Source organism: Bos grunniens, chromosome 4 (genome assembly GCF_055505025.1).
Source record: "Bos grunniens cultivar Pamir isolate PY7600 chromosome 4, Bosgru_T2T1.0, whole genome shotgun sequence".
NCBI classification, from domain to species: domain Eukaryota; kingdom Metazoa; phylum Chordata; class Mammalia; order Artiodactyla; family Bovidae; genus Bos; species Bos grunniens.
In genome coordinates this window covers 112618610-112635633 of record NC_141168.1, presented here as the reverse complement: position 1 = coordinate 112635633, position 17024 = coordinate 112618610, and the positions used below count along the sequence as shown (strand labels likewise).

The 17024-nt window shown below is 43.8% G+C and overlaps 1 protein-coding gene across 5 annotated transcripts in view; it reads right to left on the bottom strand.

The window, feature by feature from the left end:
• C4H7orf57 (chromosome 4 C7orf57 homolog) overlaps window positions 1-17024 on the bottom strand; it is a 29077-nt gene that overhangs the window by 10419 nt on the left and 1634 nt on the right. For 4 of the 5 annotated variants that reach the window (XR_015163264.1, XR_015163265.1, XM_086398593.1 and 1 more), the window contains exons 3-5: window positions 9912-10097; window positions 7865-7973; window positions 7267-7423 (exon numbers count right to left, since the gene is read on the bottom strand). Coding sequence is in view for 3 of the 5 variants with exons in the window: in XM_086398593.1 (XP_086254719.1) it covers window positions 7267-7423; window positions 7865-7973; window positions 9912-10097 (452 nt within the window). In the remaining 2 variants the exon portion in view is untranslated. Of the gene's footprint in view, window positions 1-7266; window positions 7424-7864; window positions 7974-8162; window positions 8436-9911; window positions 10098-17024 lie in introns of those variants that run through there. The other variant, XM_086398594.1, reaches the window with a different exon arrangement.

Below are 17024 nucleotides of genomic sequence, written 5' to 3'. Positions count from 1 at the left end.
GGGAGGTGCATACAACCCGGGGCCGGCCTCAGACAGTTCCCAGCAGGGCAACCTAGAGCCTGAGCAGTGTGGGCAGGGAGGGCACATGCACGGTGAGCTGGGGCAGGCCCAGTGTGGCTGAGACATGCGAGCACATGCCAGTGTTGTTTGCAGTGTCCCTCCCTCCCCACAGCGCAACTGAACAAGTGAGCGTAAAAAAGTGTCCACCACCGCCCTCTTGTGTCAGGGCGGAAATCAGACACTGAAGAGACCAGCAAACAGAAGCTAAAACAGAGGGAACCGCCTTGGAAGTGACAGGTGCAATTGATTAAAACCCTGTACTTAGTACTGACTACTTAGGAAGGGGCCTATAGATCTTGAGAAATATAAGCCGGACCAAGGAATTATCCGAAAATGAACTGACCCCAAACTGCCCACAACAACACCAAAGAAAGTCCTAGATATATTTTTACTATCATTTTTAAAAATTAAAAAAAAATGTTAAGTCCTCTATTACTCCTTCAATTTTCATTTTTATAACCTACTACTACTTTGCAAAAAAAAAGAGACCTTATTTTTTAAAGCAAACTTCATATATATATATATATACATATATATATATATTAATTTTTGTGACTTTTTTTCTTTAATATTGTATTTTTGAAAATCCAACCTCTCGTCTAGATTTTTAATCTTTGATTTTTGGTATTTGTTATCAATTTTGTACCTTTAAGAACCCAATCTTCAGTACCCATTTTTACTTGGGAGCAAGATTACTGGCTTGACTGCTCTCTCCCCCTTTGGACTCTCCTTTTTCTCCACCAGGTCGCCTCTATCTCCTCCCTCCCCCTTCTCTTCTCTACTCAACTCTGTGAATCTCTTTGTGTGTTCCAGATGGTGGAGAAAACCTAGGGAACTGATTACTGGCTAGATCTGTCTCTCTCCTTTTGATTCCCCCCTTTTTCCTCCTGGCCACCTCTGTCTCCTTCCTGCCTCTTCTCTTCTCTGTATAACTCCATGAACATCTCTGAGTGGTCCAGACTGTGGAACGCACATAAGGAAGTGATTACTGACTAGCTTGCTCTCTCTTCTTTTGATTCCACCTCATCTCATTCGGGTCACCTCTAACTCCCTCCTCCCTCTTCTCTTCTCCATGTAACTCTGTGAACCTCTCTGGGCGTCCCTCACTGTGGAGAAACTTTTCATCTTTAACCTAGATGTTTTATCAATGGTGCTGTATAGATGAAGAAGTCTTGAGGCTACTGTAAAAATAAGACTGAAAACCAGAAGCAGGAGGCTTAAGTCCAAATCCTGAGAACACCAGAGAACTCCTGACTCCAGGGAACATTAATCAACAGGAGCTCATCAAACGCCTCCATACCGACACTGAAACCAAGCACCACCAAAGGGCCAACAAGTTCCAGAGCAAGACATATCACGCAATTTCTCCAGAAACACAGGATCACAGTCCTGAGCTTCAATATACAGGCTGCCCAAAGTCACTCCAAACCCACTGACATCTCATAACTCATTACTGGACACTTTATTGCACTCCAGAGAGAAGAAATCCAGCTCCACCCACCAGAACACCGACACAAGCTTCCCTAACCAGGAAACTTTGACAAGTCACCTGTACAACCCCACCCACAGTGAGGAAACTCCACAATAAAGAGAACTCCACAAACTGCCAGAATAGAGAAAGGCCACCCAAACACAACAATATAAACAGGATGAAGAGACAGAGGAATACCCAGCAGGTAAAGGAACAGGATAAATGCCCACCAAACGAAACAAAAGAGGAAGAGATAGGGAATCTACCTGATAAAGAATTCCGAATAATGATAGTGAAAATGATCCAAAATCTTGAAATCAAAATGGAATCACAGATAAATAGCCTGGAGACAAGGATTGAGAAGATGCAAGAAAGGCTTAACAAGGACCTAGAAGAAATAAAAAAGAGTCAGTATATAATGAATAATACAATAAATGAGATCAAAAACACTCTGGAGGGAACAAATAGTAGAATAACAGAGGCAGAAGATAGGATTAGTGAAATAGAAGACAGAATGGTAGAAATAAATGAATCAGAGAGGAAGAAAGAAAAATGAATTAAAAGAAATGAGGACAATCTCAGAGACCTCCAGGACAATGTTAAACACCCCAACATTCGAATCATAGGAGTCCCAGAAGAAGAAGACAAAAGAAAGACCATTAGAAAATACTTGAGGAGATAATAGTTGAAAACTTCCCTAAAATGGGGAAGGAAATAATCACCCAAGTCCAAGAAACCCAGAGAGTCCCAAACAGGATAAACTCAAGGCAAAACACCCCAAGACACATGTTAATCAACTTAACAAAGATCAAGCACAAAGAAAAAATATTAAAAGCAGCAAGGGAAAAACAACAAATAACACACAAGAGGATTCCCATAAGGATAACAGCTAATCTTTCAATAGAAACTCTTCAGGCCAGAATGGAATGGCAGGACATACTTAAAGTGATGAAAGAAAATAACCTATAGCCCAGATTACTGTACCCAGCAAGGATCTCATTCAAATATGAAGGAGAAGTCAAAAGCTTAACAGACAAGCAAAAGCTGAGAGAAGTCAGCACCACCAAACCAGTTCTCCAACAAATGCTAAAGGATCTTCTCTAGACAGGAAACACAAAAAAGGTGTATAAACTCGAACCCAAAACAATAAAGTAAATGGCAACAGGATCATACTTATTAATAATTACCTTAAATGTAAATGGATTGAATGCCCCAAACAAAAGACAAAGACTGGCTGAATGGATACAAAAACAAGACACCTATATATGTTGTCTACAAGAGACCCACCTCAAAACAGGGGACACATACAGACTGAAAGTGAAGGGCTGGAAAAAGATATTCCATGCAAATAGAGACCAAAAGAAAGCAGGAGTAGCAATACTCATATCAGTAAAATAGACTTTAAAACAAAGGCTATGAAAGGAGACAAAGAAGGACACTACATAATGATCAAAAGATCAATCCAAGAAGAAGATATAACAATTATAAATATATATGCACCCAACATAGGAGCACCACAATATGTAAGATAAATGCTAACAAGTATGAAAGGGGAAATTAACAATAACACAATAATAGTGGGAGACTTTAATACCCCACTCACACCTATGGATAGATCAACTAAACAGAAAATCAACAAGGAAACACAAACTTTAAATGATACAATAGACCAGTTAGACCTAATTGATATCTATAAGACATTTCACCCCAAAACAATGAATTTCATCTTTTTCTCAAATGCACATGGAACCATCTCAAAGATAGATTACATCCTGGGCCATAAATCTAGCCTTGGTAAATTCAAAAAAAATTGAAATCATTCCAAGCATCTTTTCTGATCACAATGCAGTAAGATTAGATGTCAATTACAGGACAAAAACTATTAAAAATCCCAATATATGGAGGCTGAACAACATGCTGCTGAATAACCAACAAATCACAGAAGAAATCAAAAAAGAAATCAAAATATGCATAGAATTGAACAAAAATGAAAACACAACAACCCAAAACCTGTGGGACACTGTAAAAGCAGTGCTAAGGGGAAGGTTCATAGCAATATAGGTATACCTCAAGAAACAAGAAAAAAGTCAAATAAATAACCTAACTCTATACCTAAAGCAACTAGAAAAGGAAGAAATGAAGAACCCCAGGGTTAGTAGAAGGAAAGAAATCTTAAAACGTAGGGCAGAAATAAATGCAGAAGAAACAAAAGAGACCATAGCAAAAATCAACAAAGCCAAAAGCTGGTTCTTTGAGAAGATAAATAAAACTGACAAACCATTAGCCAGACTCATCAAGAAACAAAGGGAGAAAAGGCAAATCAATAAAATTAGAAATGAAAATGGAGAGATCACAACAGACAACACAGAAATACAAAGGATCGTAAGAGACTACTACCAGCAGTTATATGCCAATAAAATGGACAACGTGGAAGAAATGGACAAATTCTTAGAAACGTGCAACTTTCCAAAACTGAACCAGGAAGGAATAGAAAATCTTAACAGACCCATCACAAGCACAGAAATTGAAACTGTAATCAGAAATCTTCCAGCAAACAAAAGCCCAGGTCCAGATGGCTTCACAGCTGAATTCTACCAAAAATTTAGAGAAGAGCTAACACCTATCCTACTCAAACTCTTCCAGAAAATTGCAGAGGAGGGTAAACTTCCAAACTCATTCTATGAGGCCATCACCCTAATACCAAAACCTGACAAAGATGCCACAAAAAAAGAAAACTACAGGCCAATATCACTGATGAACATAGATGCAAAAATCCTTAATAAAATTCTAGCAATCAGAATCCAACAACACATTAAAAAGATCATACACCATGACCAAGTGGGCTTTATCCCAGGGATGCAAGGATTCTTCAATATCCGCAAATCAATCAATGTAATACACCACATTAACTAGTTGAAAAATAAAAGCCATATGATTATCTCAATAGATGCAGAGAAAGCCTTTGACAAAATTCAACATCCATTTATGATAAAAACGCTCCAGAAAGCAGGAATAAAAGGAACACACCTCAACATAATAAAAGCTATATATGACAAACCCACAGCAAACATTATCCTCAATAATGAAAAACTGAAAACATTTCCCCTAAAGTCAGGAACAAGACAAGGGTGCCCACTCTCACCACTACTATTCAACATAGTTTTGGAAGTTTTGGCCACAGCAATCAGAGCAGAAAAAGAAATAAAAGGAATCCAAATTGGAAAAGAAGTTAAACTCTCACTATTTGCAGATGACATGATCCTCTACATAGAAAACCCTAAAGACTCCAGAAAATTACTAGAACTAATAATCAATGAATATAGTAAAGTTGCAGGATATAAAATCAACACACAGAAATCCCTTGCATTCCTATACACTAATAATGAGAAAATAGAAAGAGAAATTAAGGAAACAATTCCATACACCACTGCAATGAAAAGAATAAAATATTTAGGAATATATCTACCTAAAGAAACAAAAGACCTATATATAGAAAACTATAAAACACTGGTGAAAGAAATCAAAGAGGACACTAATAGATGGAGAAATATACCGTGTTCATGGATTGGAAGAATCAATATAGTGAAAATGAGTATACTACACAAAGCAATCTATAGATTCAATGCAATCCCTATCAAAATACCAATGGTATTTTTCACAGAGCTAGAACAAATTATTTCACAATTTGTATGGAAATACAAAAAACCTCAAATAGCCAAAGCAATCTTGAGAAAGAAGAATGGAACTGGAGGAATCAACCTGCCTGACTTCAGGCTCTACTACAAAGCCACAGTCATCAAGACAGTATGGTACTGGCACAAAGACAGAAATATAGATCAATGGAACAAAATAGAAAGCCCAGAGATAAATCCATGCACATATGGACACCCTATCTTTGACAAAGGAGGCAAGAATATACAATGGAGAAAAGACAATCTCTTTAACAAGTGGTGCTGGGAAAACTGGTCAACCACTTGTAAAAGAATGAAACTAGAACACTTTCTAACACCATATACAAAAATAAACTCAAAATGGATTAAAGATCTAAACATAAGACCAGAAACTATAAAACTCCTAGAGGAGAAAATAGGCAAATCACTCTCTGACATAAATCACAGCAGGATCCTCTATGACCCACCTCCCAGAATATTGGAAATAGAAGCAAAAATAAACAAATGGGACCTAATTAAAATTAAAAGCTTCTGCACAACAAAGGAAACTATAAGCAAGGTGAAAAGACAGCCTTCAGAATGGGAGAAAATAATAGCAAATGAAGCAACTGACAAACAACTAATCTCAAAAATATACAAGCAACTCCTACAGCTCAATTCCAGAAAAATAAACGACCCAATCAAAAAATGGGTCAAGGAACTAAACAGACATTTCTCCAAAGAAGACATACAGATGGCTAACAAACACATGAAAAGATGCTCAACATCACTCATTATCAGAGAAATGCAAATCAAAACCACAATGAGGTACCATTTCACGCCAGTCAGAATGGCTGCTATCCAAAAGTCTACAAGCAATAAATGCTGGAGAGGATGTGGAGAAAAGGGAACCCTCTTACACTGTTGGTGGGAATGCAAACTAGTACAGCCACTATGGAGAACAGTGTGGAGATTCCTTAAAAAACTAGAAATAGAACTGCCTTATGACCCAACAATCCCACTGCTGGGCATACACACCGAGGAAACCAGAATTGAAAGAGACATGCATACCCCCAATGTTCATCACAGCACAGTTTATAATAGCCAGGACGTGGAAGCAACCTAGATGTCCACCTGCAGATGAATGGATAAGAAAGCTGTGGTACATATACACAATGGAGTATTACTCAACCATTAAAAAGAATACATTTGAATCAGTTCTAATGAGGTGGATGAAACTGGAGCTTATTATACAGAGTGAAGTAAGCCAGAAAGAAAAACACCAATACAGTATACTAACGCATATATATGGAATTTAGAAAGATGGTAATGATAATCCTGTATGCGAGACAGAAAAAGAGACACAGATGTATAGAACAGTCTTTTGGACTCTGTGGGAGAGGGAAAGGGTGGGATGATTTGGGAGAATGTCATTTAAATATGTATAATATCATATATGAAACGAATCACCAGTCCAGGTTCGATGCATGATACAGGATGCTTGGGGCTGGTGCACTGGGATGACCCAGAGGGATGGTACAGGGAGGGAGGTGGGAGGGGGGTTCAGGATTGGGAACACGTGTATACCCATGGCGGATTCATGTTGATGTATGGCAAAACCAATACAATATTGTAAAATAATTAGCCTCCAATTAAAATAAATAAATCTATATTTTTAAAATGTTATTATAAAAAAAAAGGAGAAAAGGAAGTTAATTTATTTTGGCCTCTGACCTTTGTATTTTCCAGTACTTTGGCTATCTGATGAGAAGAGCCAACTCACTGGAAAAGACTCTGATGCTGGGAAAGTTTGAAGGCAGGAGGAGAAGGGGATGACAGAGGATCAGATGGTTGGATGGCATCACCGACTCAATGGACATGAGTTTGAGCAAACTCTGGGAGTTGGTAACGGACAGGGAAGATTAGCGTGCTGCAGTCCATGGGGTTGCAAAGAGTGGGACATGACTGAGTGACTGAACAACAACTGGCCTTTGAAAAAATCAAACTTAAAAGGCAGATTCCGGGTCCACGAGACACACACAGCTGACAAGCAACGCCATGCTATCTATCTGGTGCTCCTGTCACCTTTTTTTTCTCCTTTTCAAGTTCCTCGGCCTCTCTTTGCCAAATCGTCTTCATGTCAAAGTCAAAGGGGCCCATTCTGGACTCGAAGTTGCCAGTGGCCTGATCTGGGTTAAACTCTTCATAAACCATGTAGTCAGGTATGGACACAGCAGGGACCCTGCAGAAACAAAGGAAAGGGCCCGGCCAGCTGTTTAGGACCACCTCCGGATTCCCCCTCCCCTGCTCCCCCATCTCCAGCACCCGGTACTGACCTTCTCCAGGCCCCGCCCACCTCCCCCCACCCCTCATTTTCTTGGCTCCTCATTCAGCTAGGATAAACTTCCAACTCTTAGCTGGGGGAACGGAGGAAGGGAAGGGGAAGAGTTGAGAGGGGGAGGGAAGGGAGGGAAGAAGGGAGGGAAAAGACAGCAGGGAAGCGGGGAAGCCTCCGGGATGCAGGGCCCAGGAGAAGCTAGGCAGCCAGCAGAGCGCCAGGAAGGATGAGAGAGAAAAGGGCTGCAGCGGCAAGGAGGCTGCAGGCGGAGTGGCCGGGAGCGAAGTCAGAGGCTGGGGGTGCCGGGCTGGGCGGTGGCTGCAACGCGGGGGTCAGGACACTCACTGTCTCTGGTCTGCCGTCGGCGGCTTGCTGTGGTGGATGTACCAGTCTGGCAAGGAGTAGGCCACCGGGGAGCCCTTCGTGGTCCCGGGGGCAAAGTGCTTCAACAGATCTCGAAGGCAAAAAGACGTGGCGGTGAGCATCACCGCCCCGATCCGAGCCTGAGCATCACCAGCCAGCACGTCCCCGCTGCTGACAAGGGAACTGGGCTTCCTCCTGAGCTTCTCTGACTGGGGTCGGGGTTGTGTGGGGGTGGGGGCGGGGGGCGGGGGGCGGACGTCAGGGTGTCCCTGGTTCTCACCTGCCAGCGCTGCCTGCCCAGAGAACAACCCCTCCCTCTGCCCCGCCACCTCCTCCTCCCATCCAAGCGTCCCTGGAGGAGGTGGGGGGTGTCGTTGCTCCATGACAGTGACTGTGGAGACAAAACTCATCGGGCTGGGGGGCCGGGGGGTGGCTTGCTGTCTCCTCTCTCAGCCCAGGAGGGTCTGTTCTCTGTCCCTACTCCTTCACACCCGGGGCATTTCTGGGGTAAGCCTCCAGGTTTCTGGTGGGAAGCGGGCACCAGCCCCTCTAAATCACGAGAGTAGGGGTCCTATTAACCGGTGTCCCCTTCAGAGCCAGGCTGAGAGGCACAGAGACTCACTCCAGCTCCCAACCCACCCACTTGCTGCCAGGTCTTCGTCCCCCTCCCCCAGGCTGGAGGCTTTTCACAGGGGCAGCTCAGGCAGGAGGTCGATGGGCCCCAGCTGGGAGTGACTGGTTTGCCTGCTAAGCAGCTTTTGCCTGCTATGGGGGGAGGGGGGGGCAGTGGCCAATACTATTAGTAGACATTTGAAACTTTTTTAATATTTGAACTTTCATTGTTTAAATATTTCAAATGTAGACAAAAGTTCCCTCATATGGTATGAATTCCGCTATACCCGTCACCCAGATTCCCCAAACACCATGCTTCGTTTCCCATTTGCTCGTTCTTTCTCTCTCTCCCCCATTAGTATTGTCACTGTCTGTTGCTCGTTGGGGGACCACGTGGGGTGTTTCCAGTGACAGTTATGACATAATCACAGCACAGTGATCAAAATCAGGAAGTCAGTGTGATGCAATCCTTTTATCCAATTACAGATCTTATTCAGATTTTGCCAGCTGTCCCACTGATGTTCTTTTAGCCTGAGGCTCAGAGTGAGGAGGGGACCCTGCTTCTGTGCTTCACACTCAATGAGTCACACAGTCTGTTCTGGGCTTTGTAGCATCACAGCCCAGATGCCACCATCTGCCATGTAGCCCATCTTCTCCGCGACAACCTTCATGGAAGGAACGGCGGCCAGAAAGAGAAAGGTCAGCGTTTCTCAGGGTCGCTGTCCACAAAGGCCCAGCAGAAGGTGTTCCAGACATGACTCCTAACCTGAGCAGCAACCTGAGTTAGGACAACTGAGCAAGGCTTGCTCAGCGAAATCATGGATAAAGGCCGGATGTTTGTCAGCATCACCGCTGACACTCATCAGCCTCTACCATGCAGAAGATATTAATATACCTCTGAGGGATGAGGAGACCGAGCAACAGGAAGCAAAGATGCTTCATGGGCAAGTGCAGAAGGGGCAACCCCTTCTTACCCCACAGAAGGGTGACCGCAGTCAGGGCAGAGACAGCAACTCCGCAGTTAGACAGTGAGGCTGGCATGGGAGTCACCCCAGGGTGGTGCTCAGGAGAAATCCAAAGAAAATCCCAGTCTGGTGAATGCACAGTCCAGTCGGTCTTTCCCATAAACGGCAGCATGTCCCTGAAGAGTCTGCACCCTGGGCTGTTTCAGGTGACCTGGATGTCCTATGACCTTGGGCAAAATTCCTACACTTGACAGTAACAAGTGTCCAGATCACAGATGGCATCTGGATGTCCAGACGACAAGGTCACACCACCTGCCCACCGCCCCCACACACAGAAGCACTCACCAGGGCGGCCACCTTGCTTGGCTCACCGCCCCCCACACACACAGAAGCACTCACCAGGGCGGCCACCTTGCTTGGCCCACTGCCCCCCACACACAAGAAGCACTCACCAGGGCGGCCACCTTGCTTGGCCAGCTTCACGTACTCCGAGTCTGTCTCCTTCACCCAGTATCTCTGCAGCCCGAGCGTGTGCCCGCTGGGGGCTTCCCTCGGGTCGCTGAGGCCAGGAATCTGCGATGCTGGCGGGGCGTCCACAGCCTTCTCTGACTGCTTCACAGGAAGGTGGTAATACCAGTCTAGGGAAGAGGAGGCCCAGGGTCAGGATGTTACTCACGGAGCCCAAGCTGGCTTGGCCCCCTGCCCAGGAGACATCAAGGAGGCTGTCTCACCCTCCCCAGGACACCGGCAAAGGAGAAATTGCCCTCTTCTGAACACCTCTTACCTGATGCGTCTCCCTGTGGTCATGGAGTCGGCAGATTCTAAAGGCCACCAGCAGCAGCCACAGTGCCCAGCAGGAGAACACCCTCGAGGGGGCTGGCTGGCCTCTGCGCCCAGCTGCCCCGCTGTCCCAAAGCAGTGAGACCAGAGCCCTTCCCTGGGGGTCTTAGCCTCCCAGTGAGGTTTCCAAATTCCCTAATTGTCTCTCTCTCTTCTCCTTCAATCTTCCCTGAATTGGGACTTGACTGCATTTCTGGATATGTCAGGGAGTACGCATTCCTGATGGAGCGAGAAATGGCAACCCACTTCAGTATTCTTGCCTGTAAATCCCATGGACCCAGATGGGCTATACAGTCTATGGGGTTGCAAAGAGTCAGACACGACTGAGCATGCATCATGCACCCACACATTCCTGAAAGATCCAAAATCACTTAAACATGGGCAAGTCTCTGGACTATGTGGCCAAAAGTTGGCCAAGATTTGATCAACTTAGACTTTTAAAACACTGAGATTTCATGATAAAAACTCTCACCAAAGTGGGCATAGAGGGACCTATTTCAACATAATAAAAAGCTACTATGACAAACACACAGCCAGCATAATACTCAATGGTAAAAAGCTGAAACCTCCCCACTAAACTCTGGAACAAGACAGTGATGCCCATTCTTACCACTTCTATTCAACATAGTACTGGAATCCTAGGCAGAGCAGTCAACAAAGAAAAATAAATAAAAAGTATTCAAACTGGTCGAAAAGAGGTAAAATTGTTATTATACACAGGTGACATGATACTATATACAGAAAACCCTAAAGACTCCAAACAAAAACTACCAAAAATGATAAATAAATTTAACCACATAGCAGAATACAAGATTAGCATACAGAAATCTGTTGCATTTCTTTATACTAATAATGAAATATCACAAAGTAAAAAAAAAAATCCCTTTTAAAATAGCATAAAAAATAAATAAATAAAATAAAATACTTAGGAATAAACCTGATCAAGGAGGCAGAAGACACATATGCTGCTAATTGTAAGGGAAATTGAAGATGATTTAAAGAAGTGGAAAGATATCCCATGCTCCTAGGTTGGAAGAATTAATACTGTTAAAAAGACCATACTACCCAAAGCAATTTACAGCTGTAACGTGATCCCTATCAAATTACCCATGACATTTTTCACAGAACTAGAACAAGTAATCCTAAAATTTATATGGAATATTAAAAGATCCAGAATTTTCAACCAATCTTGAGGAAAAAGAAAAAGTTGGAGATATAATTCTCCCAGACTTAAGACAATACTACAAACCTACAGTAATTAAAACAGTGTGGTACTGACACAAAAACAGACAAAGCAATCAATGGTCTAGAATAAAGAGCCCCGAAATAAACCCACACACCTGTGGTCAACTAACCTTTGACGAAGGAGGCAAGACTATACAAGGGGGGAAAGACATCTCTTCAGCAAGTGGTATTGGGAAAGCTGGACAGTCACATTTAAATCAATGAAGCTAGAACACACTTTCTCACCACACACAAAAATAAACTCAGAATGGCTGAGAGAAAAATATGACATGACACCATAAAGCTCCTAGAAGACAGCACAGGCAAAACATTCTCTGACATAAATCATAACACTGTTTTCTTAGGTCAGTTTCCAAAGGCAATAGAATAAAAAGAAACAAAGGGGACTAATCAAACTTACAAGCTTTTGCACAGCAAAGGAAACTTAAGCAACATGAAAAGACAAACTATGGACTGGGAGAAAATACTTGCAAACTATGTGATGGACAAAGGCTTATGTCCAAAATACACAAACAGCTCATACAATGCAATAACAACAACAAAAAGCCCCCCAAAAAACCAATCAAAAAATGGTCAGAAAAGCTAGACATTCCTCCAAAGGAGACATACAGATGGCCAACAGGCACATGAAAATATGCTCAACATCATCAATTATTGCTGTTGTTCAGTCGCTAAGCCATGTCCGACTCTGTGACCCCATGGACAGCAGCATGTCACACTCCCCTGTCCTTCACTGTCTTCCAGAGTTTGCTCAAGTTCACGTTCATTGAGTTGGTAATGCCATCCAACCACCTCATCCTCTGTCACACCCTTCTCCTCCTGCCTTCAATCTTTCCCAGCATCAGCGTCTTTTCCAATGAGTCAGCTCTTTGAATCAAATAGCCAAAGTATTGAAGCTTTAGCTTTAGCACCAGTCCTTCCAATGAATATTCAGGGTTGATTTCCTTTAGGACTGACTGCTTTGATCTCCTTGCTGTCCAAGGGACGCTCAAGAGTCTCCTCCAGCGTCACAGTTTGAAAGCATCTATTCTTTGGTGCTCAGCCTTCTTTATGGTCCAACTCTCACATCTGTACATGACTCTTGGAAACACCATAGCTTTGACTATTTTGGCCTTTGTCAGCAAAGTAATATCTCTGTTTTTGAATATGCTGTCTAGGTCTGTCATAGCTTTCTTTCCAAGGATCAAGTGTCTTTGAATTTCATGGCTGCAGTCACCGTCTGCAGTGATTTTGGAGCCCAAGAAAATAAAACCTGTGACTACTTCCACTTTTTCTCCTTCTATTTGCCATGAAGTGATGGGACTGGATCCCATTATTTTAGTTTTTTGAATGTTGAGTTTTAAGCCGGCTTTTTCACCTTCATCAAGAGGCTCTTTAGTTCCTCTTCACTTTCTGCCATTACAGTGGTGTTATCTGAGGTTATTGATATTTCTCCTGGCAATCTTTATTCCAGCTTGTGCTTCATCCAGCCTGGCATTTAGCATGATGTACTCTGCATATAAATAAAATAAGCAGAGTGACAATATACAGCCTGACGTACTCTTTTCTCAATTTTGAACCAGTGGGCTGTTCCCTGTCCAGTTCTAACTGTTGCTTTTTGACCTGCATACAGGTTTCTCAGGAGGCAAGTCAGGTGGTCTGGTATTCCCATCTCTTTAAGAATTTTCCACAGTTTGTTGTGATCCACACAGTCAAAGGCGTTAGCGTCATCAGTGAAACAGAAGTAGATGTTTTTTTAAATTCTCTTGCTTTTTCTATGATCCAACGAATCATCTGATCTCTGATCTTTTGGCTTTTCTAAATCCAGCTTGTACATCTGGAGGTTCTCAGTTCATGTATTGCTGAAGCCTAGCTTGAAGGATTTTCAGCATAACCTTTCTAGCAGGTAAAATCAGCACAACTGTACTGCAGTTTGAGTATTCTTTGGCATTGCCTTTCTTTGGGACTGGAATGAAAATTGGCCTTTTCCAGTTTTGTGGCCACTGCTGAGTTTTCCAAATTTGCTGGCATATTGAGTGCAGCAGACAGACGCACATCAAAACTACAATGAGGTCATTGTAGTTTTGTAGAATGGTCATCATCAAAAAGTCTACAAACAAAAAATGCTGTGGGTGGGGAGGAAAGGGAACCCTCCTACACTACTGGTGGGAATGTAAATTGGCGCAGCCATTATGGAGAATACTATGGTGCTTTCTTATGAAACTAAAATAGAACTTCCATACAATCCTACAATCCCACTCTTGGGCATATATCTAGAAAAGAAGAAAACTCTAATTCAAAAAGATACATGCACCCCAATGTTCTTAGCAGCACTATTTACAATAGTCAGGATATGAAGACAACCTAAATGTCCATCAACAGATGAATGGATAAAGAAGATGTGGTGCATGTAATGGAATACTACATAGCCATAAAAAAGAATGAACTAATGACATTGCAGCAGAATGGATGGACCTAGAGCCTATCACACTAGGTGAAGTAATCAGACATAGAAAGACAAATACCATGTATCACTTATAAATGGAATCTTAAAAAATGATACAAATAAACTCAATTATAAAATAGAAACAGACTCACAGACATAGAAAACAGACTTAATGATTACCAAAGGGGAAAGATGAGGGGAGGCATAAATTAGAAGGTTGTGATTCACATGTTGCTGCTGCTGCTGCTAAGTCGCTTCAGTCGTGTCCGACTCTGTGCGACCCCATAGACGGAAACCCACCAGGCTTTCCCATCCCTGGGATTCTCCAGGCAAGAACACTGGACTGGGTTGCCATTTCCTTCTCCAATGCGTGAAAGTGAAAAGTGAAAGTGAAGTCGCTCAGTCGTGTCCGACTCTTCGAGACCCCATGGACTGCAGCCCACCAGGCTCCTCCGTCCATGGGATGTTCATGTACACACTGCTATATATAAAATACATAATCAATACAAAATATAAAAATACATAATCCCACTGTATAGCACAGGGGATTATACTCAGTATCTTTTAATAACCTATAATGGAAAGAATTTGAAAAAGAATGTATATATATATATGTGTGTGTGTGTAACTGAATAACTTTGCTGTACATCTGAAACTAGCACAAACCACATTGCAAATCAGCTATATACTTCAATTAAAACAAACCTACTGAGACAGAAGTCACAGCTTTAGTGAACATGTTTGCTAGTTTGACAGGAGCAGGACCGAGTGCCACCTCAGGAAGGTTAGATGGTGAGCAACCTGACCTGACACCCACCCCCCAGGGGGGCATCCTGGCAGGCCCTCCTCCCAGACGCTGGCCGCACCCTCTCCACACAAGCCCCTCAGCTTTCCTTTTGCTCGAGGCGGGAAGCAGGACATCCCGAGAGGTCAGACGGGAAAAGGGAGAAGCACCCTGAAGGGTTGCTGAACAGAGAGGCAGGGGCTTTGCCCTGGGCAACCTCGCACTGTGGGAACCCTCTCAGGCTGCAGACTGATCGGGGGCTGAGTGTGGTTCCCGGGGAAACATCCAGCTGGGTCCCGCAAAACTGACGTGCGATGAGTACAGATAAAGCGTGTGTCCAGTGGTTAAAAATCCGTCTGCCAGTGCAGGGGATGTGAGTTCCATCCCTGGTCTGGAAAGATCCCTTGTGCAATCTTGGAGCAACTAAGACCGTGCACCACACTACTGAGGCCACGTGCTGCAACTCCTGAAGCCTGTGTGCCCTAGAGTCTGCACTCTGCCAACAAGAGAAGCCACTGCAGAGAGACACCTGCTCGCCACAACTGGGGAAGGTCCATGCAAGCAGCGAAGAGACAGTGCAGGCAAAATAAACAAATCCATTTTAAACAGTGTATGAGATTTCTAGGATCTGAGATCGGATAAAGACGAGGGTGGGAGGACAAAGGGGGATAAGAGAAGGCCAGCTTACTCTCTCACCTCCCTCCCCATTGATCTGTTGACCCCTACCTCCCCCAGAGAGTGGTCATGGGTGGTGAGCAGAACGGGCCTTGGCAGAGCCCTGAGGCCCCTCAGTGGGCACCCAGGACAGAACCCTGCAGGTGGCTTTGGTGACCACCTATGAGGGTCCCTGCCAGGAGCAAGAGGTGTCAGCAGGAGCCCAGGGACCTGCAGTTATCAGGTCCACTCATAATCCCACAGAGAGAAGACACTCGGGCTGTTGGTGTTCTGGTGACACTTTGCATCCGAAACTGATGAACCCACGTGTCCAAATATAAGAACAGACATCACAGCTGACTGAGAACTAGGGGAACAAAATCTAGAAGGGATGTGAAATTAAAAAGACGCCACTACCATGGCACAAGTGTCTCTAGAATTTAAGAGCTTACTGGAACCAGCTGTCCAAAATGCATGACAGTCAGGGTCTAACACAGGACCAGCTCCTGGCAGGTGCAATGGGTGATTTCCTGCGTTCACTAGGCTAGGCCACAGTTCCCAGACTGAGGTCTCCTGAGAAGGAAGGAATTCTGCCCCCAGACAGCCTTCCAACCCAGGACTGTAGCATCAGCTCCTTCTCGGCCTGCTCCACAACTGTGTGAGCCAGTTCCTTAAAATAAATCGATGTCTCAGTCAATCTCCCTTTCTCTTTCTACACACACACACACACACACACATACACACAGGCACAGATGTTGTTGGGCTCTGGAGAATTCCGAGTGATACAGCAGGATCACAGGAAAACAGGCTGAATAAGATGGCTTTACACAAGCACACACGGATTCCAAGAACAAGAAGTCGCCTTCCTCCACAGCTAAAAGTTAGCCACACAATTTCTACTTAGAACTAAAGCTGAGTTCACTGCGTAAAAAATGAATGTTCATGGAAAAATCTTTAAAATATCTGAACAACAATAATGAGATGAAAACTATAGTGAAAACACAATAGAAGGAGAAGGAGAAAAGAGAAAGGGTGGGGGGAACCCAACAGGAAAGCTTTCAAGAAATTTGCCTGACCTCACAGAGTTAGTTTTAGATCCAGGAGGAAGGGCTTAGGAGCATCATATCTGATTGTCTTCAGCTCAAATATTTTCTTTCAGAGGGAAAGCATTCAGTTCTTGCTTTATTTTTCCTCTCTGTATTTTGATTACTAATTAATCCACAGAGAACAGTTTCTACATCTCATTACTGGAAGCTTCGGGCAGGAACTGAGCTCTGATTTGGTTGGCAGTTTATGATGGCGTGCCCTGCAGAGAGTCAGCACATGAGTCACTGTGAACCAACTGTCTCACACACACACACACACACACGTGTGCACACACGTGTGCACACACGTGCGCACACACACACACACACACACACATGATTAGTACTTGTCTGGCACCAGATCACTCACGACCGTGTAGATTTCTTTACTGGCTCCCCTGTCCCAAGGAGCCCGGCTCAGAGATGACCATAGCGTGACTCAGTCCTGCAGTTCTCTGGTCTTTGAGCCATGAGAGGCAACCCAAAGGCAGGATCCTGGCAACCAGCCTCAGCCTTGGAGAACAGGGCAGCT